This window comes from Myodes glareolus, chromosome 13 (assembly GCF_982192425.1).
Source record: "Myodes glareolus chromosome 13, mMyoGla1.1, whole genome shotgun sequence".
NCBI classification, from domain to species: domain Eukaryota; kingdom Metazoa; phylum Chordata; class Mammalia; order Rodentia; family Cricetidae; genus Myodes; species Myodes glareolus.
The window spans coordinates 72,322,004-72,341,620 of NC_142038.1; the positions used below are offsets into that span (position 1 = coordinate 72,322,004).

Sequence of the window (19,617 nt, forward strand, 5' to 3'; positions counted from 1 at the left end):
AAGCCTAACAATCTGAATTTGGTTCCTGGGACCCACACTATGAAAGAACTAACTCTCCAATTGCATTCTGACAATGCCTCCCTATCACCGATGCACATATAATAAAAAAATAAAAATTTAAAACTTTACTATTATTTTCTGATTTGTTTATCCTTTTGGATTGAAGTAAAATTTCTATAAAACAGTCTCTCTGTTGGCCATTGTAAAGCACACAGCTCTGTTCTTTACCATTACACTGTGTGATTTCAAACACAAAACACAACACTTCCCATCTGCGCTGGACAGCTGGCTCAGTGGTTAAAAGCATGAGCTGGTTTTGTGAAAGACTTGGGTTTAGTTTCCACACCCAAGAGGCAGCCAGAGCATCTGTAGCTCCAGCTCCCATGGATCCAATGCTCTATTCTGGTCTCCTTGGGCACCAGACAGGCATGTGGTGCACATATGTATTTTATACATATCGGCTAAACACCTATACATTAAAAAAGGAGAATTCTTAAAAAAAAAAAAAAACCTGTATATCTGATGCCACTCTTAGTTCTCCCTTCTATGACTCACTGGCAACAATTAATCTGCTGCCTGCCTCTATTTGCTGTCCTGGGCATTTGTAAAGATGGAGTCATGTGACAGCCTCTTTTGTGTAGCCTCCTTCACTTGCTGTCTTTTGGGCTCGCCCTGTTAAGCATGCATCACTACTGTAGTGTTTTTGTGTGATGACTTTCCATGTTTATCCATTTGCTGACTGGCAGGTATTACATTCACTTCACCTGGGGGTTCTTTTGAGGGATGCCTTAGTGAGTGTTTTATCTGCAAGTTTTGCAGTGTATGTACAAGAGTTGAAATTGCTAGATTCAATGCTGAGTTGGTGTTAAGCTTTGTTGAGAGGTGACATTTGCGCTGGAGCCTGCACCTTTTTTACATCCCTACCTAGTCTATGTGAACGTTTCTACTCCTCTAATACTTGCTGCTTTGTCTAGTTTTTACTTTGATATTGTTACAGCTATCCTGCTGATGTTTACTCCTGCTTTTCATAATGCCCTGTGAGTTTTCTTTTCTTTTCTTTTTTAACAGAACGTCAGGCTTGTGGCTGAAGAGTTCCAGCAGTACACTTCCGTGTTGTTTCTTCCAAAGGAGTCATTTGCCTTCAGCGTTGAAATACCAGGGATAATCTTAAATTTAGTGAGGCTCAAGTTAGACTTGTTAAGGCCAGTCTTGGGGTTTGACCTGAGTCTAAGAGGAGCCTTGGTCCCCTCCGGTCCTCCATGAAAGCCCCTCTGACTTGGTGGCCCCACACTCTAGCAGTTAGCCAGCTTCCAGCATCTGCTTCCCTCTGTCACCTCCAGGCTATCATTCCCCCTTCACATGGCTCTTCTCTTGATGGTTATACTTAAATTTTCTTTTTTCTGCTTGTCAAGGATTCCAAAGATCTATTTCTTTCTACTGGGGCTCTTCCTACGCACAGCACAGCAGAGGAAAAGGCCAAAGGCATTGTGTGGTCTTACATTTGACCCTTTCTGGTGGTCTGGCCTTCAGTTCCTCTTCCAGCTTGCTTTTGTTTCCCAGTACTTTATGACTTATGATCAAGTGTGTTTGTTTGTTATGCCTTGTAATGGTAATAGTGATCCAGGATGTGTTATAGATTGAATGGCAAAGAGTTAATCAGATTTGGAGGTGTTGTATAATAATTAAAACTAAGAAGTGTGATTTGTTTCTTTTTTTCTTTTTAAATCAGAACTAAATTATTTTAGTGTATAATGATACAAGTTAGACAAAGACTTGAAAATGAAATTTTAAATTTTTTACTAAAGATTAATGATCTGAATTTACTAATAAATTAAAGCTGGGTAGTGGTGGTGCATGCTAATCCCAGCACTCGGGAGGCAGAGGCAGGCGAATAGTGTGGGTTTGAGGCCAGCCTCGTCTACAAAAATAGAAAGAACCAATATTTCTGCAACTGTTAGCGATTCATTAACAATGAGTGTTCCGATGTCTGCCAAGTGCCGCTGTGTTCAGGTCTGAAAGCTACATCAGTGACTGATTAGAGGTGACAGATATGGTTGGCTGCTGAAGTGGACGGCAGCCAAAGGTCTGGAAGGAGGAAGGAAAGAAAGCGGAAGAGATGTGTAGACTTTAGTAGTGTGCATCTCAACACCTTCGTAACCTGCAGACTGAAAATGAGAGCTCGGAAAGAAACTAACCAACTATTTGCCTTTTTCACATAAGAAGTGGAACAGAGTGTTGAAGATCTTTGTGTGCGTGTGTGTGTGTGTGTGTGTGTGTGTGTGTGTGTGTGTGTTTGTTTCCTTTAACCCTTTTGTGAGCTCTCATATTTAATGAGTAGTTTTCTTCAAAGTCTGTCAGAGGTGTCCTTCAGAGGTGCCTGTCCGTGTGTCCTTTCAGGCCACCAGTACCAATCCCAGCCCGTGATGGGCACAGAAATAAGCTGAGCTGTTTACCATTCTCCCACTGCCAGTGCTCACCCTCTACGTAGAAATTGTTCCTTCTCACTCTTTTTATGTATTGTGCTATTGTTATTTCCTTTGCAGGTAAAAGTCTACCATTAATAAACTTCCAACTGTGTTCATAATGAAAAGACACTTGAGTTTTAAATGTAATTTAAATAACAATAGACACATTACAGATGATCAATAAATAAATGAGAAGTCTGTATAGCCTATTAGAAAATTCTGTTTCACTGTGAGATTGTATATGTTAGAGCACACTTAACTGTAGTCTACTTTCCAAGCACTTAAGGTTGTGAGGGATATTAAATATGATTTTAATAAATCCATCATTAAAATACATTACAAGACATTGATATGCATTTATTGTTTTGTTTGTATTCAGTTTAATAATATAGACAGCAGCTATTCCATATGAATTTTTTCTGTTTCTCTTGGTTTACTAAAGCTGTCTTCTTTCAGCCGCCCACACAGAATATGCCTATGGGTCCTGGAGGGATGAGTCAGAGCGGCCCTCCGCCCCCTCCCCGTTCTCACAACATGCCTTCAGATGGAATGGTGGGTGGGGGCCCTCCTGCCCCACACATGCAGAACCAGATGAACGGCCAGATGCCTGGTAAGTTTTCTCCTCTAAGACATTAACACCAGAGTTGCTTAGCAACTGAAATGACATGGGGACTCAGGGGACACTAGATTGTTGATGACAAAACTGCTTTGAATGCCCCCGAGTCCAGGCTCTCCTCGAGTTTGTCAGCTGCAGAGCGACGTGACCTGTATTCACTGCTTATCAGGCCGCCCTTGGGCTGCGGTGTAGCTGACACGCAGCATTCCTCTGATGAACAGAACTGGCTAAATTTAGTCTGTCTGAAACTGCAATACAGTTGGCTTTGGGAGCTTTTGTGGGTGAAAGGGATTTTGCCATGGCTTAAGAATTAAGGCCTGTTCATGAAAAAGAACCATGACATTTATTTACCTAAAAACGTATTGATCTCAGAAATAGGAACACTGCAAAAGGCCTGGGTATAGGAGCGGAACTGTCCCTGAAGGGCTGGTGTATTTAATATTTCCTTGCAGATAGTTCTGAAGCCAAATCTAGATTCTTGTTAGTACATATATTTATAGAGTATCATTAAAATGGAAATTGATTTAGAGGCAGTATTAAAAGCTGAAAAGTAATATAAGCTCTCTTACTTAGTGAGCCGTTCCCTTTATCCATTTTAACCCTAGACTCAGTATAATAGTGACCTTTTTAGTCTATGTGGGTATTTATCTACTGAACCTTCTGCCAAAAGGTATCCTTAAACTATTTTTGTTTTTATAACAAATAGTCTATAGCATAAGTTTTGATAAAGCGTACTCTACCTTTAATATGAGAACATTTTTACTTTCCAAAGACTAAGGTTATTTTCATTAGCAAAATTGAAAAGAGCACTATTCAATTAGCAGTAGAGTAAATTGAAACAACGGAACCATTTTTATTATTGACTTGGATAATTGATGTGCTCAGAATAGTCTCTTATTTGACTGGTTGTGTTCTGGTTACGTTGGTGCCCAAGGATGGCGGATTTAGTAAAAGAACCAAAGAGGATAACGCTGCGTAGAAGAGACAAGGTAACCTGGTTTAGCTGTTAATGCGGGAGGTAAATGGTGTTCCTCTGGTTCTCCTCTCTCCTGTTACGGCTTGCAGCGTTGGTGGCTCTCTGACAGCTTGGAGGTAGGAATATAGACGTACTATTTACTTTGTGGTTAGACTGTAGTTGAGAGAAAGCTTCTTGCCAATTCAATGTGTGGCTCTATAGGACACACCACTTTAGAACTGAGACACAGTGCTAGTCCAGGTTAGCCCATTGGGAGCTTTGTGGTAGAACCTTTGATTAGAACTCGTACCTAACTCTCCAGATGACAGTGAGGCCTAAGATCAAGTAAACAGCTGAGAAACATGCAATTATTGTTAACTTGACATCTTGGTTTATTTATAAAGCCAAATATAATAAAGCTATGTCCTTTTTTATTAACAATTTTGAAATGCTTACTATGTACATGAATGTGTCATGTGATGAATAGTCAGGAAAATCGAGGACTGGCTGTCCGCCTTGCTGAGGCAGCATCTCGTTTCTGCCGCTGCACTCTGGACTCAGGCTAGCCCACCTGTGGACTCTGCCTCTCTCCGTGTCACTGTAGGAGTGTTGAGATTTCAGGTGTGTGCCACTGGATCTGACTTTCTATGTCGATTCCCAGTGTGGAACTCAGATCGACAGGCTTGCACAGCAGTGAATACGCTCACCTGCTAAGGCAAATCCATAAATAACTTTATATGAGCAAAGATTGTCAACTGATGATGTGATTGTCTAGAATACTGCAGAGCTTCTAAAACAGTAATTTCTAAATACCCAGTACTATCTTAAAAGAACATTTACTGTTTGGTGTAAGAGAAATTGGAAGACCAATAGCTTATATTTCTCCCGTCTGTTTTTAATTTCCTTGTGTAGTTTTTTGTTGTTTGTTTGTTTTGAGACAGGGTTTCTTTGTGTGATCCTGGCTGTCCTGAAACTCACTCTGTAGACCATGTTAATGACAATCTTTTCTTTGATTTGCTTTTGTTAAGCCTTGAAAGTAAAAGTAAGTTCACACTCCTGTGGAACCAAAATCAAAAGGCACAGGTGTTTCTGCATGCTTGCTTCTTCAGATGCTTCAGATGCTTCTGGGTCTGGGGAGAAAGGAAAAGAGGCTCCTGTAATTTCTGGTTCCCTCCCCCTCCCCTCCCCTCTCCTCCCCTCTTTCCCACTTCCCCCTTCCCCGCCCCGTCCCCCCTGCCTTCCTAAGAAACACCCTTTACATAAACTTTCCATTCAGTGTACAGACAGCTGTCTCATTCGGTGCCCATTCACATCTTCTTTAAATGTATAGATGTTATGCCTGCTTTTGTATGTCTGTACCACATGTATTTCTGGTATCTAAGGAAGCCAGTAGAGGGTATAGGACCCTGTGGGACTATACTTACAGAAGTTGTGGGACTGTGGTGAGTGCTGGGAGTCAAACCTGGGTGCTCTCCATTCCTCACACCCTTCTTTATGGATGTGTCTAATCTGTACACCATTGCCCGATGATGTTCTACTGTTTTGGTATGTCTGTGCATATGCACATATTTTTGCTTCCATACAGACATACATGGACTTCAAAACTTAAATATAGAATCCTAGAACTTAAATTATTAGATTACAAGTACATTTTATAATGGGTGTAAAATACATTTCAACCTGGGTGTAGTGGTGAATGCCTGTAATCCCAACACTCAGAGGCAGGAGACGGAAGGCTCAGGGGGTACGACGATCCCTTGCTGCACAGCGAATTTGAGGCCAGTCTGCGGCAAAATATTCTGTGTCATAAACCAGTACATTTTAAAGTTTGCTAGTCATTGCAGATTGCTCTGTATAAAAATAAAAGCAGTACTTTTGTTACCTTAGCTTTGCATCCCTTCAGCAGTGTATGAGAGTGTTCTTCATGGTAAGCTGGATCAGGGTTCTAGACAGGTCATGCTGAATCTTGAGTGACTGGGCTAGGCTAGTTGGCCAGCAGGCCTCAGGAATTACAGGTCTGCCATCTTGCTCTGTGTTTTACACATGTTCTGGGTATCCAACACAGGTCCTCATGCCTGCATGATAAGCACTTTACCTATACTGAGCCATGTCCCCAGATTCTATTTTAGTTGTTTTGATATGTTCAAATTCATTTTTATGTAACTAAATTTATCTATTATGGCTCTGAACTTTCAAGCATACCTAAGACCTGCCCCTTCCAAGATTATTTTCAAAGTTCTCATGTTTGAAATTATCTCTTATGATTTGTTTTTCCTTTAATATTTACTTGTTTTGTACATAATGAAGTTGGTTTTAGAGTAAGAAATGAGGTAGCGCTCCGGCTGGATGGTTTTCCAAATGGCTCTCCAGTTGTCACTGCCCTCTCGGCTGGGTTCTGTCTCTGTTGCCCATGGCTATAAATGTCACCATTGCTTAACATTTGCTGCATTATGTATTGGGCAGTCCTCTGTTTGCTTATGTCTGCTAGTACCGCACACTTAATTACTCCGTGAGTGTCATTGCCTAGCAAACTTGTGTTCCTTCCTTACTCCTCTCAGACAATTCCTGGGTTTCCAAGATCAATTTCCTCCTCTCTTAAGCTGAGAAAATAGCAGCATGTATCTTGTCAGAATTACCTGTTTAAACTGTTCACTGTTCCTGTCGACTAAATATTTGAGTTGTTGCTTAGGCTGTTAATACAGGAATAAAAACTTGTACCATGCATCTCTTTAACTCATTTTCCATTCTGACCATTTCTCTTCAAAGGGCCTAACCATATACCAATGCAGGGACCTGGACCCAATCAGCTCAACATGACAAATAGTTCCATGAATATGCCTTCAAGTAGCCATGGCTCCATGGGAGGCTACAACCATTCGGTGCCATCGTCCCAGAGCATGCCTGTGCAGAACCAGATGACAATGAGTCAAGGGCAGCCAATGGGAAACTATGGTCCCAGACCAAACATGAACATGCAGCCAAATCAAGGTACCTGTGCCCTCCCTTCTCCCTCTTCCCAGCTCTGTCCCCCTCGTGCCCCTCCTTCCACTTCATGATCTCTTCCGTAATTGTTATTGTATGTGTGTGCGTGTGCACTTATATATATATACACACATGCACATACAACGAGTTCATTTAGCATTGTTTATGTTTACTGCTGACTAATGGAGATCAGATACCTAACACATTTGGGAGCAGCCTGATTCTCCCTCTCTTGTCAGCTGCTGTGGCATTTCTCTGCATATTGGTCTGTCAGTTGGTGGTGTCGTGCCAGTCTTGTATCATGAAGATTTCATGGATACATTTTCCTGTCCTGACTGGCTTGTACAGGCGTTCCATTGAGAACTGAAGACTGATTTGCAGTGTGTAGTCGAGGCTGGCCTGAACGTGTGGCAGTTCTGCGGCAGCCTCCGTTTCTGGGCGTGTAAGCAGAAGTCCCAGCACTGAGCTCTGCCTCAAGTAGATGCTGTAGCCTCGTTGGTTTGCTTTCTGATTTAAGACAGGCTCTGTCTGCAGTGTGAAGTAATGCACAGTTGTGCTCATGAGAAAACAGCATTCGTTGAGTTGAAGCCTTGAGTCTTTACATTTGTGTTTAGAAATTAATTGCTCAATTTGCCTTTTCAAGCATGTTTGCCTTTTGCACATATTATTTGGATTGCTGTATTGTTGAACTGTTTCATAATGCTGGTCACTGGAAAAGGCAGCATTTTGTTTCGTGTTAGAACACTCTGGTGTGCAGTCTGCCATCCAAGCACACCGTCTTAAAAGTCACCAGCCTGGTCCTTTGCCCCTGCTGCGCCACTTCTGACTGCCCTGTGTTTGAGCAGGGCAGGTCCTTCTAAAGGTAGGCGTGCCTCTGCGCCCATGGCTAGCTGCTTAGCATACTGGAGCACACTGCAGTTTATTCCCAGTCTCCGGGAAGTTAATTCCACGTTTCTCTTTTAAGTGTCCTGTAAATAATTACAAACCAGTGACTCTGTTCTGCTAATTGCTGTATTAACGCAGTTGGCACATTGCCTCCTTAAAGCTATCTCATGTACAAAATGTAGTGAGCCTTGATTTTTTAAAATTTACATACACTTTTTCTAAAACAGTCTTTTTAATTTTACATACCAATCCCAGTTCTCTCTCCCTTTCCCCTTCTTTCCCTCCTCTCATCCTCTCCCCACCCTAGCCCCTATCCATTCCTCAGAGGGAAGCCAACAAAGTCTAGCACCGAGGCCCTTTCCCCTATATCTAGACTGAACAAAAAATCCTTCCATAGGGAGTGGGCTCCAAAAAGCCAGTTCAAGCATTAGGGATAAATCCTGATCCCACTGCCAGTGACCCCACAAACTGCCCAAGCTACACAACTGTCACCCACATTCAGAGGGCCTAGTATGGTCCTGTGCAGATTCCCCAGCTATCAGTCCAGAGTCTGAGTTCCCACTAGCTCAAGTCGGCTGTCTCTGTGGGTTTTCTCACCATGGTCTTGACCCCTTTGCTCATATTATCACTCCTTCCTCCCTATGACTGGATTCTGGGAGCTCGGCCTAGTGCTAGCTGTGAATTGCTGCCTCTGCTTCCTCAGTTACTGGATGAAGGTTCTATGATGACAGGGTAGTCATCAGTCTGATCGCAGGGCAGGGGAAGGCCAGTTTGGGCGCCCTCACCACTATTGCTTAGAGTCTTAGCTGGGGTCATCCTTGTGGATTCCTGGGTCTTTCCCTGGTACCAGGTTTCTTGCTAATGCCATAGTGGTCAGCCTTGATCTCTATTATAGAAAAAAAAATCAGATCACTGAAAGGTACTCAGATAAAGGAAGAATTGGTTGTATTAAAATTATTTATATAATTTCAAAATACTAATATAGTCTGGACTTTTTTTTTCTTCATTTTTCTTTTCTTTTTTGCTTTTTTGAAACAGGGTTTCTCTGTAGACCAGGCTGGCCTCGACCTTACAGAGCTCTGCCTGTCTCTGCCTCCTGAGTGCTGGGATAAAGGTGTGCGCCGCCACTACCTGGCAGTCTGGACTTTATGATTTTGATCTGGGATCTATTGATGAAAAGCTGGTCTGGCAGATGAAGGTTCATTAAGTTTTTGTTGTTGTTTCATCATAAAACATTTCTTTTTTAGGTAGTTTTTACAAAAATAAGCTACATATTTTACATTCTTTTCTGTTTAGACATAAAAGCATGCAGAGGTTGGAGCACTGCTGTGCAGACGGTCCTTTTTTAGAAGGCTTGAAACATTCTAAAAGTGAAAAGGAACTTTTTTTCCTCTTAAAAATTTCTCACAGGCCCCAAAGTCCTGGACCCAGCCTTTGGTACTGTTCTGCTCCCAAGTCTCAAATTTAATAAGGGTTACTTTTGTGTTTTTGTTTTGTTTTGCATTAAAAATGACAACAATCCTTAGACCTGTTTATCTTTGTATCAAGAAACACTAGAATAATATTTAACAGTACTCGCTGTTTTTTTTCCCACTGTGTGTGTATCGGGTTGCCTTGTCTGCATGGGTGCAGTGTCTGTACTGTGTGTGCTGATGCTTCTGGGGAAGAGGGTGCCCTCTGGAGCTGGAGTTAATGGATGTTGTGAGTCACCAAGTGGATGCTGGGGACCAACCCAGGTCTTCCTCAAGAACAGGTGATCTTAACACTGAGCCACCGCTCCAGCCTCTGTTTGTTTTGAGATAAAGTTTCGCTGTGTTCGCCAATCTGACCTTTAGCTTAGACTTCTTCTTCCTCAACCTTCTAAATTCTGGGGTTACAGTCATGTGCTACCATTTTTAATGTTTCTTTTTGAGTTATGGAAGCAAATCTTGGTGAAATTCTCAGGTCGGGCTTATGTTTAGGGGTCAGAAATGTAGCACATTGTAGAATGAGTGCAAACCTGAGTTTGCGGAAAGGAAGGATGCTAAGTGATGGAGCACAATAGAGAAAAAAAATCAAGAGTTGTATTGCAAAAAAGAGAGAGAGAGAGACATAATCAAATGGCAGTTAGTTAATGCATTGTATCATTTACTAACATATAACACACACACTTAAACACACTATTTTTCAAGACAGGGTTTCTCTGTAGCTTTGAATCCTTTCCTGGAACTCACTCTGTAGACCAGGCTGGCCTGAATTTATAGAGCTCTGCCTGCCTCCGCCTCGCAAGTGCTGGGATTAAAGGTGTGCGCCACCACCATCCAGCCATTTATTAGAATATATTTATATATTATACAATTTTTTAATATATCAATTATATTATACATAATTTATATATTTATATATTAATATAATAAAATTTATACATTCATTATATTATATGCTGTATTTATAGATTATAATGTATTATATAAAATATAATAATATATTTGTAATTAATGCTTAATGATATTTTTATGAAGTGACTGATTATGCTGTAGTTTTCTCTTTAGATTTTCTTGCTGGGGTTGCACCCATAGGTGCAGACATACCGCACAAGTATTCTATCACCAAGCTACTTCACAGCTTACCCCCTGCCAGCCCCCAGTTGCAGTAGTTGGGCGCCATATGTAACATGAGGGGGCTGGCTTGTTGGGGTTTCCCTCCCGCCCGGTACCCCACAGCCAGCAAATCCCAAAGAGAAAATCAACCACACAGAGATCTCTATAAGTTATAAAGTTGATTGGCCCATTAGGTCAGGCTTCTTGTTAACTCTTATAACTTATGTTACCCCATTATCCTTATCTACATTAGCCACAGGGCTCCGTACCTTTCTCAGCTGGGCAAGTTACATGCTGCCTCTTCGGTGGTCTGCGCAGGAGTGGCTGAGGAAGTTTCCTGCTTCCCAGAATATTCCTGTTCTCATCGCCCCGCCTCTACTTCCTGTCTGGTTGACCCACCTATACTTCCTGCCTGGCCAATCAGCGGTGTTTTATTAAAATACATGTTTGACAGAATACAGACAATTCTCTCACACCATTTCCCTCTTTTTTTAAAAAAAATTAGGAAAATACCCATAGTCCATTTGTTGGGAATGTGGGCGTAGTATTTCAGGCTACTTCCTGCTGGTTGGGGGTGCTGATGATCTTATGGGGACCTAAAGAAAATTTAGAGTTATAATCAAGTCCTGACTGAAGTATCCTGTGAGTCTCGATCATCTCAGGCAGTAGTCTTGAATCTGTTCTGGATGTAGAATTCTGTCATCTGGGCCATCTGTTCCTATCAGAGATTTTTCAGGGGGCCTCCCTTGGTCAAAAGTGATTTTTCTTAACTCTGAATAAATCCAGAGCCTCTCGTCTTCTGTGGAAACAAAAGCAGAATCTCTTCTCCAAAGTAACATACCTTTTGACTTCAATTTTGAAGCCAAGGTATTTTCAAAATACCTATCTTGGGTTAGTTCAGCGGCATTTATAAACAAAAGTCTTTTAGCAGCTGTTGCTCCTTCCTCAGCATTCAAACAATTCAAAGAGAGCATAATAACATGCAGTATCAAGATTCTCTGTGTATTTTCCATCTTTATTTTAACCTCTATTTCTTTTATTTTTACTTTTATTTTTTGAGACAGGTTCTCTGTATATCTTTGTCCTGGAATAACACTGTAGACCAGGCGGTCCTTGAACTCACAGAGATCCTTCTGTCTCTGCCTCCCCAGTACTGGGCTGAAAGGTGTTTGCTACCACACCTTGAACTCACAGAAATCCATGTGTCTCTGCCTCCCCAGTGCCGGGATTAAAGGTGTGTGCTACCACACCTTGAACTCAGAGATCTGTCTGTCTCTGCCTCCCAGGCATTGGGATTAAAGGTGTATACCACCACACCCTATTTCTCCCTTTCTTTCTTTTTTATTTTTAATGACTTTAACCTTTAGCCTGCATATATTTTTTTTTTGTAATTTTATTAAATTATGAAAAGTTTCCATTTACGCCCCTCCTCCCAACGCCCTCCCACTCCCCCCCTCCCTCTCCTCCTCCCTCTTTGTCCCCTAGGGAAGTCAGGGTCTCCTGCCCTGTGGGAAGTCCAAGTTCCTCCCCCCTCACTCCAGGTCCAGGAAGGTGAGCATCCAAACAGACTGGATCCCAAAAATCCAGTATATGCAGAGGAAACCAGTCCCAGTGTCATTGTCAATGGCTTCTCGGAAAGACTGCAGGCCAGCCACATTCAGAAAATCCGGCCACATTCAGAGAATCTGGTTGGATCACATGCTCGTTCAGTCACGGTCCATCTGGCCTTGGTAAACTCTCATTAGATCCGACCCCTTGTATCAGTGGGTGCCTGCATATATTTTTAATACACTGTAAACCATTTAGAGGTTTTCTTCCTCTTTGAATCTCTCTTTACTGTATATCTCTCTTTTTCTGAGTCTTTAATGGGTAGGACTAAAGCCGTAGCTTTGACAGTTAGATCCAGCCCATTCCTTAGCTTTCCAGCCTCATGGCTGAGATACCACCAGAACCATTTTTATCGTCACAACTCTACAGTGTTTCAAGGTCCCTGCTAGCAAGAAAGCTGCAACATTCTGCTCACAGACCACACTCAGTCGGACTGCCTGCTTGAAAGAGTCAGAGATTGCCCTGGCAGGGCAGCCCAGAAAGACGGCATTTTAAAACAGCGCAGGCTGAAAACCGAAAAGCATGCATTCAGCTTTTCATCAACGTTTAAGTATTTCATGGCAAGACCTCTTAAAAGAGCTGCAGGATTTTGCAGCTAAAGCTGAGTCAGGAAGCCTCTCTTAGATGAGAGTGCTTGCTTGCCTCTAGCAAGCAGAGCCGACCTGAGAAATTGCTGCTACCAAGAAAACATGCCTTACTCTATTCTTTCCCAAACTTTCTCAGGCTTTCTGTGGATTCAGTTATCCACGTCTGGGTGCCATATGAGGATTCTGAGAACTCTGCATTCATTCTAGTAGCTTCCCCCAACTTCCTGTAAATTGCTATAAGGATTCTGTTGCTCCTCCCACATCTCTACTTTGAATGTGAAATTAATGGGGAAAAAATTAACTCCCAAATTTTTTAGATTTTAATTTCACTAGCCCATATGAAATAAATCTGTAGATACTGTATATATCTTTATCTTTTATTCAAGAAGAAACAATCTGCTAGCTTATACCACTGGTGCTGATGTCCTGAGGCCTCGCAGGATTGTAAGACAGAGTGGTAGAATTCCTTTGGACTTTTAATATTGAAATGGATTCTATAAATGAGCATATAAAGTACTAGACTCCAGTGTGGTATTGTCATTTATATGTTTCATTATACTTTGTACTAATTTGTCCCCCGCCCGACTGCTCTCCTATGCCTGGCCCTCTGGCTGGCTCCTGCTTTCCTGTCACTTATACATATGTGCAGGCAAAACACAAATAAAATAAAAAGAAATAAATCTCTAATTATGACTTCTGCCTCATAACTCCAACTCAAACTAAGTCTAGGAACTATAGGGCCTCTAGTTTAGAAATTGAAATGATTGTAGTATATGGGATTAAAGGGGACTGTTTCCAGTACTGGCCTCACTGCTGTGGGGCAGATCCCAAGTCATGATTCACTAACTAAATTTTGAGAATAGAAAATTAGCAAACAAAAGCGTTATCTGAAGTATCCCATGGGAGTGTCTTGTCTTATAACATGTTCTGAATAAGCGACTCATGTCATCTTTGTTCTTCCTCCCCATCAAGACTGGGGTCCTAAGAATATGTTGCTACCACAGTTGCTGAGATAAAGAGTTTGAGTAGTATTGCAACCTTTCCGTTGTAGTTCAGACCAGATATTTTGTTACAATATCTTGTTTTCCAGTCATAAAAGTTAACCTCTGTTTAATATGAAAACTCTGGAAGATATATGAAGCATAGACACAAGCCAGGAATCACCTCCAGACTCGATATGTTTGTGTTATTCCATACGCATGCCTAGGCTGTTTATAGAAATCCTAGTAGCTTTCATTACATAATTGCGTATTGTTTTTCCCTTATACTCTTTGTTTAAGACAGTCAGATGTTGTTTTGCTTATTGTGTGTGTTGATTGATGGTTAGTTTAGTTAGCGATATGTCCTTCTGCTATAACAAATTAGAAAACACCGTCCTTTTGTACTATTGTCACCCGTCAGCTGTGATTTTCTTTTTAAATAGTAAAATAACTACAGCATTTTCCCATTCCTGCTCCTCCCTCCAAGCCCTCCCATGGCCCTCCTTGCTTCGTAGCCCAAGCTGTTAGTTCCAGCTTGTGGCTATCTGGAGATGACTTTTGATGCTTGATCCTTCTGCCTGTATGCCTGGTTTATGTAGTGCCGGGGATCCAGTCTGGGGCTTTATGTGTGCTAAGCGAGCAGTGTACCAACTGAGCTCTATTTCTAAACCAAGGCTAGGTATTCAGATCTAGCCACTTAGGTGGACAGGGTTCTTTCGCAACACATTGTGTTGCCACACACATGGAGAGTTTTGGAAGTCAATTCAGTCACCAAGAGATGTTTACCACCGACTGTCTTTGTGAGTCATTGTGTAGCCTAGTTCAAACTGTGATGTTCTGAGGGGTAGCTAACTAAAATAAACTCTAGCTTTGTCTATTGGTAGGTTTATTAATCTACGCCACACTCCTTCTTTATTTTTCAGGCCCCAGTAATCCCCCATAATCTAGTTCTTGGAGTATGTGAAGATGCCTGTGGTGCCGGTGTGAACCCAGAGTTTCTTTCCTCACTGCCCTTGACAGTTTTGAGGGTGTAGCTAATTCCTTGTTATGGGGACCGTGCAACACGTCAAGGAATTGTTTGTCCGTGTATCTCTCTTCTACACATAGGCGACAGTAGTGCCCCTTACTCCCTTTTGGACCCCCAAGAATGTCTCTACATTTGCTGAATGTCCCCTAGAAGACAGGGTTGTTAGGACTGAGAGTCCCAGCTGTCGAGGAATGGTTAATATAAGTAACTGCCTGGAAAGATAGTGTCTGAAGATGTAAGTGGGTGAATAGATGTGTGTGCATGTGTGATGAATGTTTTTAAAATAACACCATTTAAGTTCACAAGTTAATGAACTTTCAACATCTGTAAGTTCTGTTTTGGCTGAGTATAAGATGGTGACAGCACCAGTCACCTCTGTCCGTCACCCAGACTCCTAGCCTTGGGCCTGGTACAGAATAAGAAGCGTTCAAATGTTTTTCTTGACAAAATTCTTATTGGAGTTAAGGATTCCAGTAATACAAGATGTAGCATTTTGGGGCTATTTTTCATGTGTTTAATATAGATGCGTATAATTATAGGTGGTGTGATAAGTTGTAAAATTCAAAATGGAATAGTGTAGGATGGTATTTGTTTTATACCATCAAGTTGTAGACAACTTGAGAATATATTCTAGGTTAATATTATGCATCTTTATGTATTATCATACTTTGTAATATACCTAATATCAAGATAATTTATGTAAAAACAAGGAAAAGGGACATGTTGCTGTTATTTGCAGAAAATGATTAATTGCAGAAATGATTATTTGCAGAAAATCTGTAATAGATTCATTTTGCAAGCCTGCCCTACTCTGTAATGTACATTCTTAGAATTGGTCGCCTTTGTTTCCATTGGCGTGTTAGAAAAACAACATGCATTCTGAATAATGAGAAGGGAGGTTCCCAGCCCTCTGTGGATAGCCTTCTGGGGTGGTGCAGAGCCTGGGCTGAATGGTCTCAAGGGAAGTGACAGAGTGAAGGAACGTGGTTGCTGATCTCCATGAGACTGGAGCTGCTGGCAGTCCCGGAAGACAGGGCTCGTGGTGTGGTCTTGCCTGGCTGTGGTTCCTGTTGGAACTGCTTTTCTCCTGGAGGAACTTCCAAGTGTGACCGAGAATGTTGTGCTGGGTGTTTGTGGATTCCACCCCTCTTCATTTTGGCTCCAGTACACAGATATGGCTTAGCTATAACTATTACTTCTAAGTAAGAGTTCTTTGGAATTTTTTTTTAGACCAAAGCTAAGGTAAAGAAGCTTTCATTTCTTGAAAATGAAATTATGTAAAGGCACAATGAGGTTGTCAATAAAATTATGAGTAATAGCATCATAAATACCTTATCATATAGGACATGTACTTGAGAGTTTTAAGTTTATGAGTCTAGAGGGATGACGCTATAGTCATGAACTCTCAAGAACATTCGCTGCTGTTTTAGAAGACCTGGGTCCGGTTCCCAGCACCCACAGAGCAGTTCACAACTGCCCATAACCCTAGTTCCAGGGAATTCAATACCTCTTTGGACTGTTTTCATGTACATGCTGCACATACATGCAAGCACATTTAAACTCTCAAATTTTTATTTTTTGGCAGTAAATTCAGTGAAATGCATGACTGTTTTAGACTTTTTCTGTGACCGAGTTTGCTCTGAGTCTATGAACTCTGTTAAACCTTATTTTTGAGAAGCGCAAGTGAAATGATAGAAAAAAAGCATGTACTTTGACCTTGGACTTGAGGTCTGTCTGTCCCTTTGCTGAGTACTTGTTAGCTGTCTGGTCTTGGTGTCTGGATTCCTTGGTTGCCCGAGGGTCATGGGAAGTGCATATGAAGGCCTGAGGGCTCCTGAGCTGAGGCTGTGGGTCTCCTGCTTCCTCGCCTCTTACTCAGCCACCTTCTCCCAGCTCTGAGGAGTTCATCTCCACAGTGAAGACTCCAGAGTAAGCTTGGAAAGTGTATAGTCAATTAAAAACTGGAGAGAAAAGAATCTGAAGCAAAGCCAAGCAGACAAAAGTGGTTAGGAAAAAATAGCTCTGAAAACGCAGTTCTTGAGACCAAACAGTGGGTCACATTGTCAGGGAGGTAAAATTTCAGGCTCACGTTGTTCCTGGAACCTTACAGGAGTGGGCTCGCTTGGCTGTTACAGTGTTTGCTTAAATTATTAAAGAGTCTCTGGCTCACCTGTGTCACTTTTGCCTGGAGAACTTCGCTATGCTCTCTGGTCTTTTTCTTTTGTACTTTGTCACCCCCGAGTGAGGATAAGTGGGACACACAGTGACACTCCTGAGGCTGCAGTGGTGAGAGTGTGGAGAGAGGAGCTCTGGAGCCCTCTAAGGGGAAGTTTGCACTGCTAGGTGACAGACACCGTGGGCCTTGGTTGCCACTGCTGGTTCTGGCAGATCCTCACTGTGTGCCCTGCAGCAGTGGCACTTCTGCGTCTCCTGGCCTCTCTCTCTCTCTCTCTCTCTCTCTCTCTCTCTCTGGAGACTGTGTAGGTCTGTCTTCTGAGCCATGCTTTATTACATTCCTCTTCCTGGTAGTTTTTAGGGTGGGCAGGGTGAGAGGGTTTAAGAGATGGCTCAGTAATTAAGAGCACTGACTGCTCTTCCAAAGGTCCTGAGTTCAATTCCCAGCAACCACATGGTGGCTCACAGCCCTCTGTTATGAGATCTGGTGCTCTCTTGAGGAAGAGACCTGGTCAGTCGTCCTCACCAACTTAGACCTTGAAACCCAATATGGACAAGTTCAACAGAACCACCATAAACGGGCTGCCCATTCATGCTTCAGAATTGCCAGGACATAAATTTCATTGCAGTCCTGGAGGCTGAAGAGATGGCTTAGCTGCCCTCAGAAAGAAAGGACTCTGGTTCAGTTCCTAGGACCCACATGGCAGCCAGCAAGTGTTTATAACTCCAGTTCTAGGGGAGCTATGTCCTCTTCCACCTCTGGGTATACAGGCACTTGGTACATAGAAGCACACATGCAGGTGTAACACCTGTACACACAGAATACATTTTAACTTAAAAAAGAACCATTGTAGTCCTTTGATTTCAAGTTTATAAAGCTTGTAGAAGATTTTGGAAAGGGAAAGATTTTTTTTTTTGAAATTTTGTCCTCAAATTGAAGTTTATAAAATTCAACTTGCCTGTTTGTGAAATACTTTTATAGGTTTCTACCTACCAGAGTTGAATAAATGTCTATTAAGAAGAATAATAAAAGGGTGGGGTCAGAGGGATGGTTAGTAGTTTAGAGTGCTTGCTGCTTGTAACAGAGGACCTGATTTCCCTTGCCAGCATTTGCGCTCCCTGCTCTACGGGATCTCATGCCCTCTTCCAGCCTCATTGGGCTTCTGCATGTGTATGATGTGTAGAAATCCTGCAAGTTCGCATACGTGCAGATAAATACATCTTTATCTCCGCTCTACAAAAAAGAATGAAATGGACATCCAGAAGTTTGTTGGTTTAACATTTGTGGAGCTTACTTTTCTTAGCTTTTCTAATACTATAGTAAGATACTTTTGTCTGGAGAGATGGTATAGGTAACACGGTGTAGAAAATGCCCATGTTCAAGAAGAGGTTGTTTACTGTCTCCATTTTGACTTTTGAAAAATGACATCAGGTGGCCCTGAGATTTGCTTGTTTTCCTTACTTGCACATGGATCTGGGCGTGTGAGCTTAGTGCAAAGACTCAATCATCCTTGTTTGATTGCACATTTTGTGAGTTATATTGTAAGACATTGTTGCATCTCTCTTAAGATGTTGAAGTGTTATACCAGAATACTGTGTGTTAATGTTTTACATATCCTCAGGTCCCATGATGCATCAGCAACCTCCTTCTCAGCAGTACAACATGCCACCTGGAGGTGGGCAGCACTACCCAGGACAGCAGCCCCCCATGGGCATGATGGGTCAAGTTAACCAAGGCAATCACATGATGGGCCAGAGACAGATGCCTCCATACAGACCACCACAGCAGGGTGAGAGGCCATTTGGACTGTTCCTTGCTTAATGTAAATAACAGTAATTGAAAGGCTTTATGTTTTCATGAACTTTTTATCTAGGTAAATCGAGGGCTTTTTTGGATTCCCCTCACGCCCCTAAGGTAGCAGGGTTTAGGATGCAGAAGTCTTGAGGCATAGAGGAACTTCCCGGTACACAGCTTCCTTTTATCTGGTATTTTCTAGGAAAATATTACATCATAAAGCTTTCTATCAAAATTTACAACAGAAAATGCCTTTTTAAAGAAGCTACTAAATATATGACCAAGAACAAAGCCAATTTTACAAAGTGCTCTAACTAAAGCCAAAAGAAACGAAGTTTCCTACCAGCTTCAGCCCCTTCTGAGAGGCTGTTTGTCTGAGTTGGTATTGTTGGATATTATTTTATGGTCTTATATTGACTTGTTAAATGTGACTTGTGGGCCTGCTGTGTGTATATATATGTAAGTGTGTGTGGAAGTCATTGAGAGTGTCAGAAGGGCCAGAGCATTGGAGGGGTCTCCAGCTGAGGAGTAGTGTCTCGTAGAATGAGCTTAGGAAGAACGCCTGTGATGCCATAGAGAACAAATGATTTACGTCTTGACTGGTTGTGGTTTTTCAGGCCCACCACAGCAGTTCTCAGGCCAGGAAGACTATTATGGGGACCAATACAGTCATGGTGGACAAGGTCCTCCAGAAGGCATGAACCAGCAGTATTACCCTGATGGTAACCTCTCCTAATGCTAACCTTCCCGTTTTCTATCCCTGCCCAGTATTGATGTAGACAGCATTTCATAGTTTAATGAAGGGTGAAGAAACTACGTCTCGTTTCTTCATTTAGAGACATTTGGGTTTTCTACAGTATCAACATTGAACGCATTTGTTTGTAATTAATTCAGGGCATATTTGTAGTTATTATTAGTGCCATCAGGAGGTGCATTCCATCACTAGAATCTTTGTTCACATAA

The 19,617-nt window shown here is 42.0% G+C and overlaps 1 protein-coding gene across 4 annotated transcripts in view; it reads left to right on the top strand.

Moving 5' to 3' along the window:
* Positions 1-19,617, top strand: part of Ss18 (SS18 subunit of BAF chromatin remodeling complex) — a 60,755-nt gene that overhangs the window by 22,078 nt on the left and 19,060 nt on the right. For 3 of the 4 annotated variants that reach the window (XM_085700106.2, XM_085700103.2, XM_085700105.2), the window contains 4 exons: positions 2,922-3,075; positions 6,803-7,024; positions 18,482-18,649; positions 19,272-19,376. In XM_085700106.2, the coding sequence (XP_085556232.1) occupies positions 2,922-3,075; positions 6,803-7,024; positions 18,482-18,649; positions 19,272-19,376 (649 nt within the window). The remainder of the gene's footprint in view (positions 1-2,921; positions 3,076-6,802; positions 7,025-18,481; positions 18,650-19,271; positions 19,377-19,617) is intronic. The other variant, XM_085700104.2, reaches the window with a different exon arrangement.